Source organism: Atta colombica, unplaced genomic scaffold (genome assembly GCF_001594045.1).
Source record: "Atta colombica isolate Treedump-2 unplaced genomic scaffold, Acol1.0 scaffold32, whole genome shotgun sequence".
Lineage (NCBI taxonomy): Eukaryota > Metazoa > Arthropoda > Insecta > Hymenoptera > Formicidae > Atta > Atta colombica.
In genome coordinates this window covers 1,757,692-1,777,550 of record NW_017259426.1, presented here as the reverse complement: position 1 = coordinate 1,777,550, position 19,859 = coordinate 1,757,692, and the positions used below count along the sequence as shown (strand labels likewise).

The 19,859-nt window shown below is 41.4% G+C and overlaps 1 protein-coding gene across 1 annotated transcript in view; it reads left to right on the top strand.

Moving 5' to 3' along the window:
* The window catches only part of LOC108690387 (ankyrin repeat domain-containing protein SOWAHB), a 126,219-nt gene that overhangs the window by 18,783 nt on the left and 87,577 nt on the right, over positions 1-19,859 (top strand). The window contains exons 6-7 of the mRNA XM_018197648.1: positions 11,461-11,496; positions 11,766-11,870. Of these exons, the coding sequence (XP_018053137.1) occupies positions 11,461-11,496; positions 11,766-11,870 (141 nt within the window). The remainder of the gene's footprint in view (positions 1-11,460; positions 11,497-11,765; positions 11,871-19,859) is intronic.

Here is a 19,859-nt window from a genome sequence, read left to right as displayed (position 1 = left end):
AGAGAGAGAGAGAGAGAGAGAGAGAGAGAGAGAGAGAGAGAGAGAGAGAGAGAGAGAGAGAAAATTGTTTTACTTCGAGAGTGCATCTTGCTTGTATGCTCCCGTATATGTGCGTGTGAATGCCGAAGGCGTCTTCGTCGGGACGCCTAACAAGAAGCTCGCTTTTACTTCGGCACCTCGAAGACGCGTTCTAATTAGGATCACGCGTGTTCGCCTCTTATGCGGAGGGCGAGTCTTGTCGAGCGAGCCCCTCGTCCCTACCCTCGCGAGCGCGGCAAAGAGAGAACGAGAGGGTAGAAACTCATCGTAAAGGCGCCTAACACGGCCATGCCGAACTTGGAATTTCTGCTGTATAGTTCCGCATACATTAGGGACCTTGGGTGAAACTTGGAGGGTAGTTTGCCTCTCGGCAACGAAAGCAGAGGGCTGAAGTGAAGCGCAGCGTGCTGCTGAGGGACAACCGAGGGGATAAGGAAAGGGGAGAGGTTGGGTGTAAACCGCACAAAGTAATCTTACAGAATGTATATGCAAAGAGGTTCAATGGCGTGGCGAGGCAAGGTGAGGAAGCGAGGGCACAGCTTGCACATGATTCTATTTGCGACAATCTCGACAAGACACCTCCGCAGGCAAACTTACTTCGTGCAGCTTACTTCCAAAGCCTCGTCGACTCTTCGTTTGATCGAAGTTGATTATTCTCTCTAATTAGCTTCTGTTTAATATTTCTGATTCTTGTTTTTGAAGTAAAATATTTGATAATAAAGTAAATAAAAGATTAATAATAGTAAATGAAAATCGACCGAAAAAAGTTTAATACAAATAAGCAAAGAAGGGTATATTCGATCAAAGTGAATCTTGGATGCCTAATAATATTTTGTATTAATTTTACAATTTCTAGTTTAAACAAACAACGCGCTGATTATTTATTGATTTTGAAACGTCCTAAACCGAAACTGAAATATCTACGTAATATTAAATTAATTGACGAAACTGGAAATTTATACGAAATATTATTAGGCACCAAGAATATGCCTTTTTTATCTATTTATGTTAAATAGAAGATCTTATAATTCATAGTTTACATTAATAATATTTAAAAAATTTAGAAAATCGCTTCTGTATATTCATTAATAAAAATACGTCAGCGAAGATTTTTCTTCGCAGTGATTTAGATTTGTAATATTAACATAAGATCAACGAAGGTTAATTTTGAATCATCTTTTTATCGTGCAATTGCAGTAGTTATCTTTTAAATCTAAATGTTGTTGCTTTTAAGTATATATATCTAAATGTCAATCTGTTCAGCGAGCTTAAGCGCACCCCGTTGTTTATTCAAGAAATATTTCTGTCATTAATCAAACTAACTGCATAGAGCACTTGACAGGTGCACCTGGCCATAGTGGTTTAAATGCGTTGCTCGATTTCTGAAAGAAAAGAAAGAGAGAGAAAGAATGGAAGATACGAAGGAAACCATTTATTCATTCCAAGTGATCGGCAGATACGCAGATAGCACGAACAGTGATGGAAATAAAATCGTTTACATCTTGTTCCTTAATTAGGCAAATTTACTTGAGCAGGAGTGCCGATTGATAAGTGTCTTTGAGATAAGCCCACTCATTACCATCGGAATTTATCGATGTAGTCGATGAACTCGCATGGTATCATTCTCTCCCGCATAAATTCTTTTTTTTCTCCATCATCATCGCACTATCGCGTACGTATAACACGGGAAAATCGCGTAACTGCCAAACTGGTCATTTATGAGAAGATGCATTCGGGCGCGTATCTCTTGTAACGTCGAATGTGATTATCGGTTATCGAACGTTCTACACGTAATCGAGTAAATTATGGCATAGCGTTTAATGCGCTCGGCAACACCTCGTCGAAGGATAATTAAATATCGTTGGTAAAATTTAATAACCGACCGGATAATTGTGGGTTGCGGATGCTAGCGCGATGCGATATGCCTGATGATAACTCATCGCGGTCTCGTTAATAACGACGTTGAGAGATCTAGCAGACGTGATTCGTGGCGACCCAATTTTCTTGGGACTGCCGCCAGATGCGTGCGTGTGGATTTACAGTTTTCGTGCTGCACAACACGCACCAATATAAACAAGCTTGTCTACAGGAGTAGTTAGCACCCACTGTTTCCGTGTAACGGACGACTAGATACACCTCTAACAGGTCCGCCGACATTTATTCCGGCCTATTACGAGTTAATCTTGAAGGCACACATACCGCGCATTATCATTTAAATTGGTGTCGTTACGCGCATTAAATTTGTTTGTTCAGCAGTGGCGACGCCTCGCATTGCCTCGCCTCGCCTTCACTTCCGCGAGAGAATTCTTTGGGCCTTTATGTGGTAATACATATGGTAGGTAGGGCAGATGCCTACGCAAGGGGTGCAAAGGGAAACGATTTACAATGGGTCGCTTGTTGTCTTCTCATAATTCCTATCGTCTATCACGTTTCCATACCAACTTAGGCTTCTGGTCTTACACTAATCTATCAACCGCCACATCTTCTCTTGGAAAAAAGATTACGAGGCGGATAACAAGATTTCTTTTTCCTTCTCGAGATGCGCGCGTATATTAAATCAGTCTCGTTGATTACCTTCTCCGTTCTCCAACGTTCCCGGTGAATGGCAGATTCCGGTATTCATCCACGGGAGTCTCGTCTCCCGTAGTGATAGTCCGGAGACTAAACCGAAAACTGACTGATTGTGACTGTCATGACAGCGGTGAACGAGACGCCGCCCTTCCGGGTTATGAAGCCCTTCTTGGTGGTCTGATCATGGAATTGAAATTTTTGTATTATCGTCTAGTTGTTTTTCTTTATAATAATTTTTCGTCACAGTATCGCAAAAAAAATGAATAACTCGAACAATAAGCCCGTCGATTTTCTTCGAAAGATTGATTTATATTTAGTCGAGATATTACATCGAGTAGATTTTATAGACAATTGATTTCACATTTGATATTGTTTTTGTGTGTTTTACTTAAATTTTGTAATCATCTTATTTTTCAATTTATCCGCGTGTAACTTGCGAAATCTTTTTGGCTGATCTGAATCTTTCTCGCGAGGATAATCTGCCATTAAACGATCCTATACATCGGATAGGCCTTGCAAGGCTCTAAGTCTGTACTTTATGCGATGGTAAGGTAAGTCAGGACCGTACCTTATCAGGGATCTGAGTCGCGCAGTGAGCGGCTATTTGTATTCATAAGTCTGCGGGAGGCCGGCGCTCACTCCCTGGGCACAGTCCTGGGATGGTCCTAGGCACACAAGGCCCACGATGTTCCCCCGGGATACTCAACCGAAGGCACCGTTTGCGATGCGAGAAGGTAGAAAGAGGGAGAGAAGAGGGACAATAGAGGGCCACGTCATTCAGCCGAGAGGCGCCCTTCTTCGCGGACATCTCGGGACCGTCGACGTACATATGTATGTATGCACGTTCATTCGATCCCGAGAGCTATATGTGCCGCGCACGTTCGAGAATGTGACCAGTCATCGAGTTATTTAATTTTTCGAGGCACCCCCGCCGCGCGTGTTTGCTCAGCCCCGCTGTGAGCACAAATTACCTCGCGACCGAATCACCTCAGGCGAAATGCCCCAAGTCCGCGGTCCGTCCGCCCCCTCTCGTAACCCACCGTCCGTTGCCATCAGCGTCGATGACGCCTCTTATCCTCCAATGATCTCCGAGACGGAAGTCCTCACAGAAAAAGATGGCATGTCTTTTTATAGCCATGTCGATGTGGCAGATGGGATTGAATTGCACGAAAAAGATCCTTGATAGTAATCTGAGAAACTCGATGAATATTTTTAAAATTAATACTGATAGTTTACATATTCTATATACTACATTGTTACATTTGTCAGTTTTTATCGATGACTTTTAAAAGAAAAAGAAATATCTCTCGGCAGCCAGAAATCTTTCGTACTACCTATTGATTGTACAAGTCTTAATTGGCTTCGTTAATGTGAACACACAATATGTTCAGAGTTTATTTCTAGCAATTGCTTGAGAACGTCGCTGCAACATCATTTGACCCCCTTACGTGCGTAGGACACGGGACCAAAACGGACATGCCCGTCTTCCCTCCGTAGCGTGGTCTAGGTGTGCATATATGCGGTCAGTCTACCTCGCTATCTATATGCTAATCCATTGAGATGGTACCCGTAGATTACACCTCGGAATTAGCCCAGAGACCCGGGTATCAGGGCCGCACAGACAGGCCAGACTGTGTATCTATACGTACCTTTATCCCACCTTATACACGTAACTCGCACTGTCGAACGTCCACCTCTCGCCCTGTACTTACAAGCCCGCGCACACACACGCACGCGCATACACATTCACGCACACACCTGCGTAAAGATCAGACACGCGTGTACAGGTGTGTATACCTGGCGGAACCATCGTGACTCCAATGTGGTTCGGTATAGGACCTGGGTGACTCGGCACTTCCAGTTCGTTAGCCCGTGTTAATAACGTTAAAGAGGATGCGATAAACTCGTTAGGAGACGAAACCGCGCGGGCGGCTAAGCTCGACCTTCATCGCAGTACATCATGGACTATACAACAGGCTACGTCAACCATTTCTTCCTCGCTTCACTGAATCGAATGTCGCGAAGTTTCGGTTCTCGATGAATAAGCATAGTTCAGGACAGGTATCCCTTCACATTTTTGTTTTTGCTGACGTCTACGATTCCTAAAATTGTTATCTGCAATATTCATAAAAGAATAGATACGCGTCTTGTTGAACGTAATATTTATGAATAGTAACATATTTCAATCTGAATTGGAACATATTGTAATCTGAATATATATGTTTTAATTTTCTTATTGGTCGTACAATATCGAATGTATATATCTGCGATATAATCGCGCTCGGCACTATTGCACAACACCGGCGTAGATTAACACGCGTTCGTCACGCCCAGTCATTTCGTGAAACGATACTCTTTTCGAGAAGTTAATTTCACAACAACTCTATCGCTCCGACGCATCGGCTATTAAGATTTCTTCTGTCTGACAGTTTCCTAGCGTACTTTACGTCAGCACTATCGACTTTTCACAGATATTTATCAGCAGACTCATCTAATTTGTTCATGATATTACACTTTATTTACAATTCTACGCGATTTATCGCAAGATTATTAAATAATTTGTATCAGAGTATCAATTTATATTATAGAACTGTTTAGATGGATCGGAATTGTTCAATTAATCCCTAGATTTCTCTTGTGTTTTTTTTTTTATGGAAAACTGAATTCCAATTGGCAATCATTTCGAACAATGTTATAATACTTTTTTTCTAAGGTTTTTTATAGGTTTTTTATTTCTGCACTAAACTTTTTCGCTTTTATCAAATATCTATTTCACTTTGATTTCAAAAGTCTATACTAGTTTAGCTACAAGACAGATTCTTTAAAGTATGTAACCATTTAATCACGATAGAAAAGAACCGCTTTACCATTGAAACCTCTCGAAACTATGGCCAATGGAACAATCGTGCGACGATAATCGCACGGCGGTCGTGCGCTCGAGCACCGCGCTAAATTTATTAGCTGACGGGAATATGATCGCGCGACGCGTATTGCGGGACCGAGGTACACCGAGGAACACGGTGGGTATGTACGAATATAATCCTGTCAACGAAGGAGTAAAGGGGCGGTGGAGAAGAGGGCCGGTTGAGCGAGCGTGCGGTGTCGATGCCGTCCGTGTTTCCCATCCGGACCAAATTCGACGTGTGCCATCCGCGAAAATACGAGGCGCGGGTTATGAATCACCCTCTGTGCCACCGCGCGAGATAATAATCGTCCGCGATCGCTAATTTCCCCGCCATCGTGTAATTGTTCCGTACCGACTTGTCGAATTTCGCTTGTATATACGCGACGCTTGTATTCCGCCGTCGCAAAATTAATTCCGCCCAACCGATTTCAAGCTGGAATCTATATAATCATAAATCTAATTTAAAAAAATTTTGCTTTGTGTTATCATTTATTTTATTGTACTACGGACATATCGAACTTATAGATCCGGCATTAGTTGTAGCATTGTGCTTCTATGTAAACATTATTAAAATGAAATGTTCTACGTATTTCATAAATTGCATTCATTACTCGTTATTTTCTTTCTTTTTTTTTATTAAATCATTTGAATGAGACCAGTTGATTCCTCATCGATAAACTGAACAAACGAGAGGCAATTTGATTAGAAGGCAACACTTGAGTCGTCTTCGACCATTTAGCCTTAACATCTCGTCGTTATATTTCGACGCGATTTCATTTGGCTCGCGATTGAACCTTGGATTATGATCCCTGACGATGGAAATGGCGTTAGGTAGGTGGGTACCCGAGGTAGGCATTATGTGGGAGGCGTCGCCGAACCGAACGCTGAATCACCCAGCGAGAGTTTTCCTGTCAGCGGCAGGACGGGCACCGCCATCCGACGAAGCCCCGTGGAATTGCCTCGCACGGCCTCGAAATGAATGCGCGAACGCCCATTAGGGGAATAAATCAGGCCAATGTTATCCGCAGGATCGCATAATCGATCTCGCGCGCTCGACTAATCCGGGCCTAATCGTTTCACGGCGCTGCTGCGACCAGAAAAGTTCCCTCCTAAGGGAGGGAGAGTCGTTAGAGAATAGCAGGACTTCCCTACAGCCGCAGTGAAGATGCGCTTAATTCTTCGATGCATCTTGTATTAGCCTTCGTAACTTAAGTAGAATCACGATTGATAAATCATGTCTTTAATTTTTTGTAAACTTCATACAATTGAAATAGAAAAATGGAATTCTCTTTTTGTATACAGAGTGTCCCATAATTGATAACGATAAATATTTTGAAGACAGTTTCTTTGTAACATTATGAAAAGTCTAATACGAAAATGTAATCGTTGTTTGATAGTTTTCACAAATAGAAAGAGAGTTTAAAAATTACAAATAACGGAGCTAGAATTTCGCATTTAGAAATGGTAAGATTATCAAGTGTGAAGGTATTGAAGTTTGTTATTGTCAAAAACATCAAGTTTGAGGAAACATCTTCACATTGACCATCTCTGAGTGTATGAAATTCTAGACTCGACAGTTGTAATTTTAAAATTTTTCCTATTTGAAAACTATCACAGCCTTCACATTTTCGTACTAGACTTTTTGTTTTAAAATGTCTTGTCAAAAAATGTTTTAAAAATATTTATCATTAATTTTGGGACACTCTATATATATCAAAAATATGCCTCGTTATCCAAAGCGAAACCATAAAACATTAAGTGTGGCAAATAGTTGTCATGTTCGAATCGTCGGTTGATAGTTATGTTAAATACACATCTCGCTTTAATCAGGATCGATCCTCCTTGCTGAACCTCTCGGCGATACAGAGGGACGCGAGGAAGGGATGAATTGTAGGGTGTGCCGAGTCGCGAAAATGTTTGGTTAGCATTTGGCTTATTGGCCGGCGAATGTTCGTGCGCTGTTAGGCATGTATGGATGGCCCCCAGGTTATAATAAAGCTAATTCCGCGGAGCTCTCGAGGCAGCTCGTGCCGCAACATGTTTTGCCTCTCGTTCTACCACGCCCGCCGTCCCCCGCTTTACCCCTCGTCGTCTCACCGATATATCCGCCCCCGGTACACCACTCCGTTCCTCATAGTCTCTCTGTATCACGTCTCTCACTCTTTCGCAATGCGAAAGTACGCTTTCGCTAGAGCAACCGAATATATTTATACGCCCCCTCGGAGAGGCCAACGCACGTCTGCTTATTAAAACGTTTCCACCCTGAAGAGAGCAAGCGCGTTTGCTATCTGCTTTACACCGTGTATTCCTTTTATTGTTTGAGACGTGGGAGAGACGCGGGAAGTGTAAAAGAGAGACAGAGAGAAAGAGACAAGAGGGCACGAGTAAGCACGTGCATGCCTGCTGAGTAGTTGAGTACCTGCCGCTGGCCACATTCGCGGAATTAGACGCGCGAATGTGCACGGCTTAACTGCCGGGAGAGCGTGTTTTTGAGTTGGCGTTGATGCGCCACGAAGAGCGATAACAATGGGGGATACGATGGGGTGGGTAGGTCGGCTGGCTCGTTACCGTGGCTGCTGATGGCCCCTTTGTATCCATTTCTATGATACTCGGTTCGCCGCTCGCTCGTGCTAGGATCACATCCTAACTGATTATGCGGCTTGTATGCGTCGCGTTGTTAGCTTTTTATCCGATTACGAATGTGATGTACGAGCATCCATTTGCGTATGTTCGCTGTTACGATGGGATATTTAGCTATTCGAACTGTCATTAAACACGTAAAGATAGTTCTAAACATAGATTTGTTATATTCATAACGGATGAATTAATACTTCATTATTCACATGAGATATGCAAAATACTTCAATCTTATACATTCATTAAATATATAAGTGCTATTTACACGGAAAGAATAGTTTTTAATTTTGTTCAAGTATCTCAAAATTTAACTAGATTCAGATCTGAAAATAATTTAGTTTGGTCCAAATCAAAATAATTTTGAACGCTTAAGCATTGATGATAACACTGTAAACGTTTTAACATCATAACAATTAGTTTTTTCTACATAATTATTTTTATGGTCCAAACAAAATTATTTTCATATCTATATTTAGCTAAATTCTTAGATATTTCAGCAAAACTGTTCCTTCTTGTGTATATATTATTACATTTAGCGCAAATTGTGTATAGTTAAAAAACTTTTTTTACACTTATCTTTATTTAAAGAATGTATAGAATGTTATCTTTATTTAATTGTAAATCATCAAAAAGAACAATAAAAATTGAAATATTGGGGTATTAGAATTCTACGTGAATAATTACATTCAAAAAACCACTCGACTAATGTAGAGTTAATGGATCCTTGTTTCTTTCTTGAAATATCATTTGCTGCTGGTAATCAATTTATTCACGATTATTTCCTTTTCATGAATTAAAGCTTTATCAAACTTATAATGTCTTGTTCGTCTGATAGAGATATTATGAATAAGAAGATGAATTAAATCTTGATCCTGACAAGTGCATCACGATCGCGATTGATCGGTTTAGGCGAACGACCTTAACAGGCTGTTGTGTTAATTAATTCCCGCTGATCTCAATTAAAATATTAATTACGACGGAACAATGACTCGCCGATGGAACAGAGGCGACTCATTTCTCCTCTCTCGTCTTCGTTCATCCGCCGCTTCTCCATCTTCGTTCATCGACCGCGATGGAGCCAGAGAAATCGCCATTGCGATGCTATTACGATTACTCGGGTCTTATAAGCTTATCTGATAACCACGCCGTTATGGCTCATGGAACGTTGTGACTGTACCATCGCTGACTGGTTTGTCTGATCATTCTTGGAGATCTCGCGCTATGAAGGGATGAGAATATTTACATACTTTCAGGTCCGAGATACAAGAGAACAAGTGTCCCTTGCCCCCAAATCTCATAGAAAATCGGTTGAGTCGTATTGCGATCATTTAAAAATCAATCAGCGATGCACATGATTTGAACAGCGAAATACTATATGTGAGTAGTCTGTGATTCTCAATATCGAGATCAAAATTCTTCTAAGTTTCTCTCTTCGAAATCTCTTTGATTCTCGGTAAAATGCCAATGAGTCCTCTTGTTCTTCGCTGCTTGCATAATTTTGCGACAATTTGCATATTAATCTTGTAATGTATGAGGAAGAATTTTTCCCAGAGAATTGAATTATTACGTATTCTTATATATTGCTTTAATAATTGGAAACAGTTAGGTATTCTTTTTTTTTTTTTTTAAGTGTACTTATATATTTCGCGTAAGGAAGATAAGAAAGCGTATCTCATTCAGGTGTATACTTATTATTAATAATAATAAGACAGTTGTGTCTTGTAACTGAAAGAATTAAATTAAAAATTAATTCGGTCGCATCCGTTTACCGCCGCCACAAGCAATGATGTCTTTTTATCGCAAGTACAATTGTTGCATCGCCGATGAAGCATGACCTCTGTGATACATGCATATAACAAAGTCCGTCCTATCAGCTTGCATCTGTGCATTCGCACGCGTACAAACGTGTTTGCGAGAGCACACATAGTGCACGAAAGCTGGGAACGCACCTCGATGCACCACCTGACGCGACGGGAGGTCAGTGGTTATCATTCTGATTTCTAAACGACAAGCTTTCCGGAAGAGGATTCCGCTCTCCAAAATCAGAACATTCTCGCGCAACACAAAAGATTCTTCTTTTTGACAAGAGGGAGAATTGGATTAATGTTGAAACGTTAGATATACTCGTCTCGCTTTTATCGACGCGTGTCCTTCGAGTCGTGATTTCACTTAAGGACACGAGCGATGTCGATGGATAAAGATATATCGCGGCTGGCTAATGATGACTCGGCCAAAATGCAAACGCGCATCTCCCGCGGTCTGTGGAAGTAATTTATGAAGAGTCACGATTGATTCGGGGTCGAGTGTCGATATGAGCACCTCGAACAACCGATGTGGCCGTGACGAGTGAAAATACAAACAGTTTAACAGGGATGAGTAGTCGTTTAGCGTTTCTGAGATCAGAAGAGAACCCTCACCTCCTCCCTCCTCCATCGCCACCACCTTCGTCGCGTCATCCTACCGTACCACGTGCATATACTATCGTAAGTATAACGTGGAACACTACACGATCGGCGCTATACGAGCACGATTAAACGACGAGTTTCTCGTTAAAAAATTTATTTACGTATTTGTATGTGTGACTTAAGGATGTTATCAAGATCTGTTAAGGATATTATTAAGATTAAGATTTATCGCGGCGGCAGAATATGAATATGAAAACACAAATAAAATTACGTAATCATATAGTGCGTGGATTCTCTGTTAAAAGCAGAATTTTGTAAGCGATACGAGGCACCGTGTGCGATAGGAATTTTATCGAAAATATATCTTAAGTGCTTTTATGCCCTATCAATAATCGCGATCGTGAATCGTTCGTGCGTTTGCCGTCCGTCCGGCAAACGGCAGTTTCCGAAATGGGACGTCTGTTCTTGGACGGGCGATGGTCGGGGGTTGCGTAAGTGCGTGCGGCCCAGCCAGCTTCCCAAAGCCTTGCGCCGGAGAATCAATTATTGGATCCGTATATCAATCTGATGGCCGAAGCGCGCGTCCCGTGTTCGGTGGCCTCCCGCTGCGCTCACGCATTTTCTTCCCCCTGTCGTCTCCATGCCACTTCGTGTATTCGCCATCGTGGTACGCACGCGGTATAGCGAGGACGTACTTTCTCTCTCTCTCTCTCTCTCTCTCTCTCTCTCTCTCTCTCTCTCTCTCTCTCTTTCTGCATCAACGCCAACGCCATATACAGCGGACCGGTTTTTGCCACGACTTGTCGCTGCGTGCCCCGTGAGCGTCCGCGTGACGTAGCGCGTAATGTTGATTTTCAAGGGATCAACTCTAATCCCCTCTTTCCTCTCTTCTTTTCTCCGCAGGGCGCCGACGAGGATGACAGCGCTTCCGTTGCCTCGGTAAGTTCATCACCCACCGCAGATCGCGATTATTGCGCGCGCCAATCCGACGAGAGCGACGCAGCACGGGCCGTAATTCTCTTCCCTGATCGGACGTGCATCGTCGGTCCCTGATAAATGCACACCAGATCGTGGCCGGGGATCTTAATTAAAATTCGTCTGCTCTCGATCGAACGGCCCGCTCGATCTTCCGCGTGCTGCTGATCGATCCGGCGATCCCTCGCACCCATTAATCGCTAATAATCACCACGATCGATGCTTTCCCAAAGCAACTGGATGGAAAATCGCGAGAGTGGCTGGTTAGAGCATCGCAGGGGGACTATCAAGCGCTGGCGAAGCTTGCAGCCGAGGAACCTCGTCTCACCAGGCTCAAGGTAGGATAAACTACATGTATTATTTTATTCTGCCCTGTGCGAGATTTATAAGTTATAAATCATATCGTTAGCATTTTATGCAACTTACACTCACTCAAAAAAGTAATCTTGCAATTATAGCGAAAATTATCTAAGTACGAAAAATAGCTAAAATAGATAAATTTCTAGCAAATATTGCAATATTAGATATGTATTGCATCTAATCATATAGATAACAGAGTTAGAATTTAAATTTGTGCTATAAATACTATGCGTAAGATACATAATTTTCTGTCAGATACAAAAAAAGCTATATTAACTAATTTTAACTGAAGCAGCAAAATATTTTTTTGCGTGCTGTTTTATTTATTTTTGCGCTTAGTTTTAGAATTATTGTACTGTCTTCTTCAGAATTTGCGTTAATTTTGCTTGTAAATTTGGAACTGTAATATTTTCACTGAGAAAAATTTTTGAGGTAAAAAATGAACAAAACAAAAAAATTCTGATCAATCAGATTTCTGGTTATTTCAATTAGGATTTTAGTTTTCAACCAGAAAATTCTAATTTGTCCATTTTCAATCAATGTAAGATTCTTTCTAGTAGTGTACACTCAGAAAATAAACGTAACAATGTCGGAAAATTTTTTATAAAGAATGTAAATAAGACTCGCAGTACACGTAACAACATATACATATGCAAGATTGGGCAAACTCAATGTATTATGCGTGATTTCATACATGGATGAAACTGTGTATAATATATCGTAGGTTTCAACTATGTAGTAAAATGGCGCTTCACTGTTCGCACTTAGCACTACTAACCTAAACTACATTCTACAAAATAAAAATAAAACTATATAAAGTGAGAGTAGGTGTATCAGTATATTAAGCAGGTGTACTAAGCAGTTATAAATCAAAAGCCTGAGCGATGTAACAGATTTCCTAAACTTAATATTAACTGATCTAATGGTTTAATTATGCAGTACACTGTGTTGTATTTCATTTAAAGTGGATTTTAGAATTTTAACGTATATACATTTTATATGTTTTATATGATATTATACGTAGGAAATGTAAGAAACCTTTCGCAGCGCTAAATTTCCCAACCCTGATGCACACACATTGCTTTAGCATGCACTGCGTTGCATGCTAAAATTTCCTAGATTCGCGCGTTGGACTTTTATCGTTCACATATACACGTGCGATCGCGCGATGGATCTCATTGAATTACGACTACGCCACTTCGGATGATAATGACAAAGGTAGCGAGCGGGAGGTTCAGAAATATAATTACGGTGTGGCTTACCGTAGGCCTGGGGATCAGGCCGTTATTACACGCACGGCAGAACTTAACACCTGCGGCGTTGTAAATTCGCCATTTTCGCGCGCCGCCATTGACAGGTCAATAAATCTAAGAACCCCCGTGGCAATCAGGCGGTTGTTGTATACCACGCTAGCGATATGTGGAGCGGATCAGGAGTGGCGGATGGTAGCAGGTTAAGGGCTATTCACACCACTTGTATCGATTATAAATCGTCGCCTGTCAAGTAGTTTGACCGCCACGAATGTAACATGGAGTTGCTCCTTCAGTGGAGTTACTGCTGACATTAAAATAGTTTAAGAAACATGTAACTGATAAAATATGTTCTATGTTATTGATAATTAACTACGATCTTCTGATATATGAAAAAAAATTAATAAAATAATATTTTCAAGAATTAATCGGAATTAAATTTTATTTAATTATTGATTTAATTATTGATTTAATTATTTATTTAATTATTGATTTATTTCAGTAATTCTTTTAGTAATCCTATTAAAATTCATAACTATGTTACTACTTGTTTCCTTTATTACTCATTTCTATCGGTTCTCTATTTGAACATTCTGAAGCTACCCTAACGTGCGCGCGCGCGCACGCTATCAGATGAACGAAAAAGAGGAAGGGACGGATGAGAGGGTGAAATGGTCGAAAGGTGGGGACGTTGCACGGTGGTTGGAGATGGTTGGCGAAAGGGGTAGAGGTAGCTCGACCGCACAGGGGCTGCGTGCTGAATTCATTCCACTGGACAAGGTTGCCCCACACCCACTACCGCCGTGCCACGTCTGCCTCATCCCTTGGGATAAATTGGTCGAACCCGCGTGTTTGCGGATAACATCGCCGCGATATACGTTCGCCTATAACCGCTACCGTACGAACCTAACCGTCCGCGGTGCCCTTTTTACGATGTGTCTCGGACTCGCGGAAATTGGCAACGAACTGCTCTGTCGTTGTTTGTTTTTCTGGCTGTTTTTTTTTTTCATTTGCATATATTCTCCACGAAACACGTACGATAAACCAGGCGAACGAACCAATTTACGATACTTGAAAAGCGAGAGGTAAAAAAAAAACAAATTCGAACACCGGCAATTTTTCGAATTTCGAGGAGACTTATCGATTTTGATCAACATAAAGCGAATATTTGTCAATTATGAATACACATTGATCACATAAATTTTAATTTAAAATATGTTATATGTATTTAGTCGGTATTATCCAAGATCAATTGTTCCTGGTTGCGAGTCTTTGACATATAATAATCTATCATCGATGAATATGCAACAGTTTAGGACAGGGTGTGAGGCGATAGGGTGTTGGAGAGCGAGTGAAGTAAGCGACAGGGAGTGTCTGTGTTGAGAGGGAAAGGGAAGGGGATCGTCAGTAGGCATGCCAATTACTCTCCCGGTAATTAAATCAACAGCGGAGCTAATCAACGTTACCCTCGGCGTATCTCCATCCCCTATGAAGCCTTTGTTGGAATAAATAAATCGAATGATTATTCGATATTCGACTAACGATTTCATTCGCTAGAATTTTGTTGATGTAATGAACAATTAATAGCGTCTGATAATTGTAATCCCGAAGAGAAATTCAAATATATAACAATTTATAAGACTTATGTTTGTTTCTACCAATATAGATTAACTTTAATCTCAGTTCAATTTCTCTTCATCTTTTTCTAATTCTTAGAAGACTAGAGGGAGAGATTAAAAAGTAAGTTGGATTGACATTAAAGCTATTAATCATTAATGGGGCATTAGATGTTTACGAATTTTTGTGCTTTGAAATAAAGGAGAACAGAGAGTAAATATTCGTATCAGTATCTTATATTTTTCATTGTCTATGATTTACTATGATTTTCATGATAGACGCAGCATTTATCTTTTTTTTCTTACACAAAAGCCATTAGAAAGGTCTGTCCATACACACTTAGGTGAATCGCGCCCAAACGATGTAGACGGCCATTGTATTCTGTAGGTCAGGTGTATACATCGTCATCATCGAGGGAGAGAGGCATTGTGTGCCCATTATATTTTATTAACGGACGCGTCTGGCATCGCGATAGATTCGCCTCTGTGAGTCGCGCAGTGTGTTCTTCGGAATGCAAGACGGGTGCATCGGTCTGACGTGACGCGCGGTTGGCCCCTGTTCAATCAGGAATCTCATTACATTTATTTCCATGAACCCGCTTCTATGCTTCGACAGTTGCAACTATCGCTGATAATGTTTGTGATAACTTGCATTTATCTTATCTTGTACTTTTTTTTGAAAGATTAATTTTAAATATTTAAAAATACCAATAAGTTAAATAAAGTTGAAGAAGTATTCCAATTTTATGAAATAATGTTAGACATTTATAAAACATAAAGAATTATTAATAGCGCGTTTGCAGAGGACATCGCTATAATAATTGAGTTCTGCATCGCTCGCGAATGAAAGCTGTTAGTGAGGATCGCCGGTAACATTATATAGTGGCCGGTGTTTGGCCTCCGTGTATTTATCTCGTGGTATCTCCCGGTTTAATAACGCCAGGCAATCAGGAGGTATACCTCAGCCGTCCATTCTGTGCATTCGTACCAGGACTCTCGTCGATTCTGCTCGCCTCTCCGTGCCGATAAATAATAACCATTTGTATCGGATTCTAATTACTCGCTCTAAGCAAACAAATAAACGGCAGGAGATGAGACGTGCCGTAAGAGAGGAGGTGGGCTTAATGTTATGGTGGCTGCGGGCTGATTTAAGGAGTGTGGGACCGCCCACCTCGAAGATGTATCTTCGTGCCGAGTATCGGTCCACCTGTTATGAGTGTTTCAACGCCACTGTGCACCCTCTCTCCTTTTTTTTCTTTCCTGTTTTGTTTTGTTTTGCCACTATTGCGTATCCCTCATCGGTCGAGAAAAATTTCGATACCGCACGAACATGTCGAGAATGTCGAACGACAAGCGATTATGCACGGGAATCACGACGACAGCTGGAAATAATTCGCGCGTACGGACTGAGCGAATCACCAGCGCAAAGTCCTTCCTTTTGCGACCGATAAATTACGAATATCGCCCTGAGGACTGCTTTTTAAGTGGCGCATATCCTTTCGTTGGGGCAGCGCGGCAAACGTGGGAAGGAATTCGCTTTCAGAGGCGACTCCACGGGGCGATCCTTTCTCGCGATGACGGCCATGATCGATAAGAGGCAGCGCGAGAGCAGAGAAACGCGTTTTCGCTTAAAAGGTCCTCAAAAAAGGTCGACGGTAGTTCGTTACCGGTGGGCTATTAGCGGGCGTAACGCACGTCGTAGGAGCGTCGAAGGACTAAGTAAACCCAGGCTAACAAGGAGGCGTATCCAATGGCCACGAATGATCTACCGATCCGAAGTTGGCATTATTCCGCTCTTACTCTCTCCGTCTCTCACTGTCTCCTCTCATCCGACCTCTCTTCCCCTTTCTTCTTTTCCTCCCGTATATATCCACGAGTCCTGCCTACCTATAGGCGAATATATCTACCTGCGCCTCCTACCTACGCCCCCGAATATTAACACTCTGATTTATGCGCGTAATTATCTCTAGTTATTTTCTTAGTACGACCCCAGTACCTCTCTCTCTGTAGCTTGTCTTCATAGCTGCCGGTGCTGTTGATGCACAACAAATTAACCGTTCCTTCTTCCGCCTCCCTTTGCTCCGCACGTTTCGTACAATCTTTTTTTTTTCTTCTCGTTCTGCTCTTTTTCCCGGCGTCATTTTCTTGGCGCGTATTTATAGGGGCCTCATTTAATTCTTTAATGGCATTCTTATTATTCGATGTTGTATTTCTGCGTGAACGAATGCTTGGTAAAATCGCTTCAAGTCCGGCGAGGCAGGAAGATGGGACGATTGCACCTTCATCCGCAACTCGGATTCGACCCGCGGAGATCATTTATTTCTCACGACGACTCACCAAACGACCTGTCCCGCCTCTCTATGGGTCGTGCGTGCTTTGAAGTGTAGAATGTACTTGCCTGAGATATATTCCCGTTCGCTTGTTTAATGGTTACTATTAAATTTATCTCGCGTGTGTCAAAGATGGCTTTAGAATGATTAAGGATCATTAGATGATACTGAAACATTACCTCCGGCGAGATCTCCCCTGGTGAATACACTTTGGACTTATCAGATCGTAATATTGAAACGTTCTCTTTGTGAGGTTGTTGCATTAGTGTTACATTTTGATGTGCGATGTATCGATGCGAATTTACGATTTCGATAATTGAATCTCGTTTGTAATAGTCTTGGAATCGCATCGGGAAGTTATCGCGCGCAATGTTACAACTGCAGGAGTCGAATCTTCTCTCGATCCGCGCAGGTAAAAAAGTCAAACGACAGCCGGTACGAGATATTTCAGCCGAGAATAGGAGGCGCATTCGAAGGTGTCGGAGATCAAGGCGCCAGGGCGTCGTCATCGCGACATGGGATCGTCTTGCATAGTAGCCCTTTTTACGAGTCTCTGTTCTTTGCTTGCTCTCCTTTCAGCATACGGGACTCTAGAGTTTTATTCTTCGTCCCGTGGTACAAATCGACTGCTTTGTCTGCTATTTTCTACTGATTCAATCAGTTTTCGTGGTTGTTTCCCCCATTTGTACCTTTCTTCGAAAAAAAATGAAAATCACAAAATCAGTAAATTATATATTCATAGATTGCTTATGTGAAAATTTTGCGATATTTATTGGAAGAAGCGGATATTTGTAAATCGTAAAAAAAATACATGGGAAAGGAGCAAGCAAGTTTTGTATGCAATAGAATCGCGAGAAAACAACAAATAAACATCGAATTATGGCGATGTGAACGAAGCAGGAATATTTTTTATTTGTGCTAAACACAAAAGTATGGCTCCTCTCTTCATGTACTTTTCTACATTCTATCTATAATGCCACAAATATCTACCAGTTTCTTCTAATAAATATTACGTATTGCAAAACTTTTATAGCGACCTATACGGGAAGAACAGTTTTATTGAAACATCTAAAAATTTAGCTGGATACAGAGTTGAAAATAATTTTGTTAGACCATCAAAATAATTATGTGAGACGTTCAAAGAGACTGCTAGAATATCAAAACTTTTTGCTCATCATATTTGAGATTTTTATGTATGTAATTATGTTAATCGTCAAAGTTATTTTCAAATCTGTGTCTAGCTTTTTAAATACTTCAGCAAAATCGTTCTTTCTAAATATGTATTTCTTTTTCTTTCTTTCTTTGAAAATTTGTAATGATATTTATTCGGATATATATACATATTTGATCGTCATTTTATCTTTTTAATAAAGGAAGATAAAACATTTTATTTGCACCTTTTATATCTACAAGAATAACTCACTGAGGTGTGTCGCTATAATTGTTTTTGGCTGTCACTGATTATAAGACTCACTTCCCATCATCACTGGTCTCTCTGATATCCCGATAAGAAGTGTCGCAAGTACGACTCCGGCCAGTGAATGTGAGTGGATTGATGCAACCGATATGCCAATATTAATATCGCTCGTATCACCGATAAGGATACGATCTCACGATCGCTGGATCCTCCTCGGCGTTCTCTCTAGCAAACGGGAATCAAGACGAATATAAGCCGACACGCGATAAGCGAGTCTAATTTAAATATTTCTCGAATAATCCCGGCGCCTTTCCGTTTCGCCTCGCTCGCGCGCGAATAATGTCTGGTATACATCGTGACAGGAATGTCCCGTACCACGTGATTAATGTCATAGTACAGGTGTACCGATACATTGTAACGCGTATACTCGTGTCGAGGTCCCGGCACGCACGGCAGGGCTGTGATCCGCATTCGCGCATAATTTTACTGCGCCTTGAGCGAGGTTCCGAGAAATTATGCGCGTAATAACGAGGAACGACGAAACCGTCGGCCGACGGTATCTACCCGCGAAATCGTTCGTGACGTGCGCTCGTCGATCGTGCCCAGCGCAGCCCGGTGGTGCCCGGCGCGTCCAAAGAGTAAAAGAGGACGAGGTGAGAGGAGAGAAAGACAGCAAGGGCGTTCACCGGGGGGATACTGCGCTTCTTTCGTGTTATATATTCGCACACTCTCTCTTCTTGGTGCGTCGAGTATCCCGGCTGTCCTGCTTGTTCGCACTGCGCGTCGCTAATTAGCTTCAAGACCGATGGCTATCTGTCCAGCCACATGTCCTTAAAGTGGCGAGCCCAAACATCCGGTACGCCTTTTCCGTTTGGAATTCAAGTTCTTCCACGGATTCGTGACGACGACGACGACGATGATTTGTCTTCGACGACTGCGCTTCTACCATTCGTTTATTACGGCCACTTTCATTACTGGAGAATATATAATTTATTTCATGTCATTAACGTTATTTATCTTGGCGGATTATGAGTACCATGAGCAAACGATTAATCTTTTTTATTCTCACGTGTTATATTGTCATGTCATATCAGGAACATTTTTATACCCCAAGATTATAGATATTTAAGAAGAAAAAAGTATAAAGATGCTTATCCGACATTTTTATTATTACGCATATCTCTATCATTTTATGAGGTCTATGAACAAATGTAATCTAATAAACATAAACTCTTTGTATATATAGTTGCATTGCAATACAAAGAATGTCTATCTGATACACGACACAGGTTGGTGTAATGACAGGTTTAATGCAGCATGTATGATTGATGATGTGCTATATATGAGTAGTGTA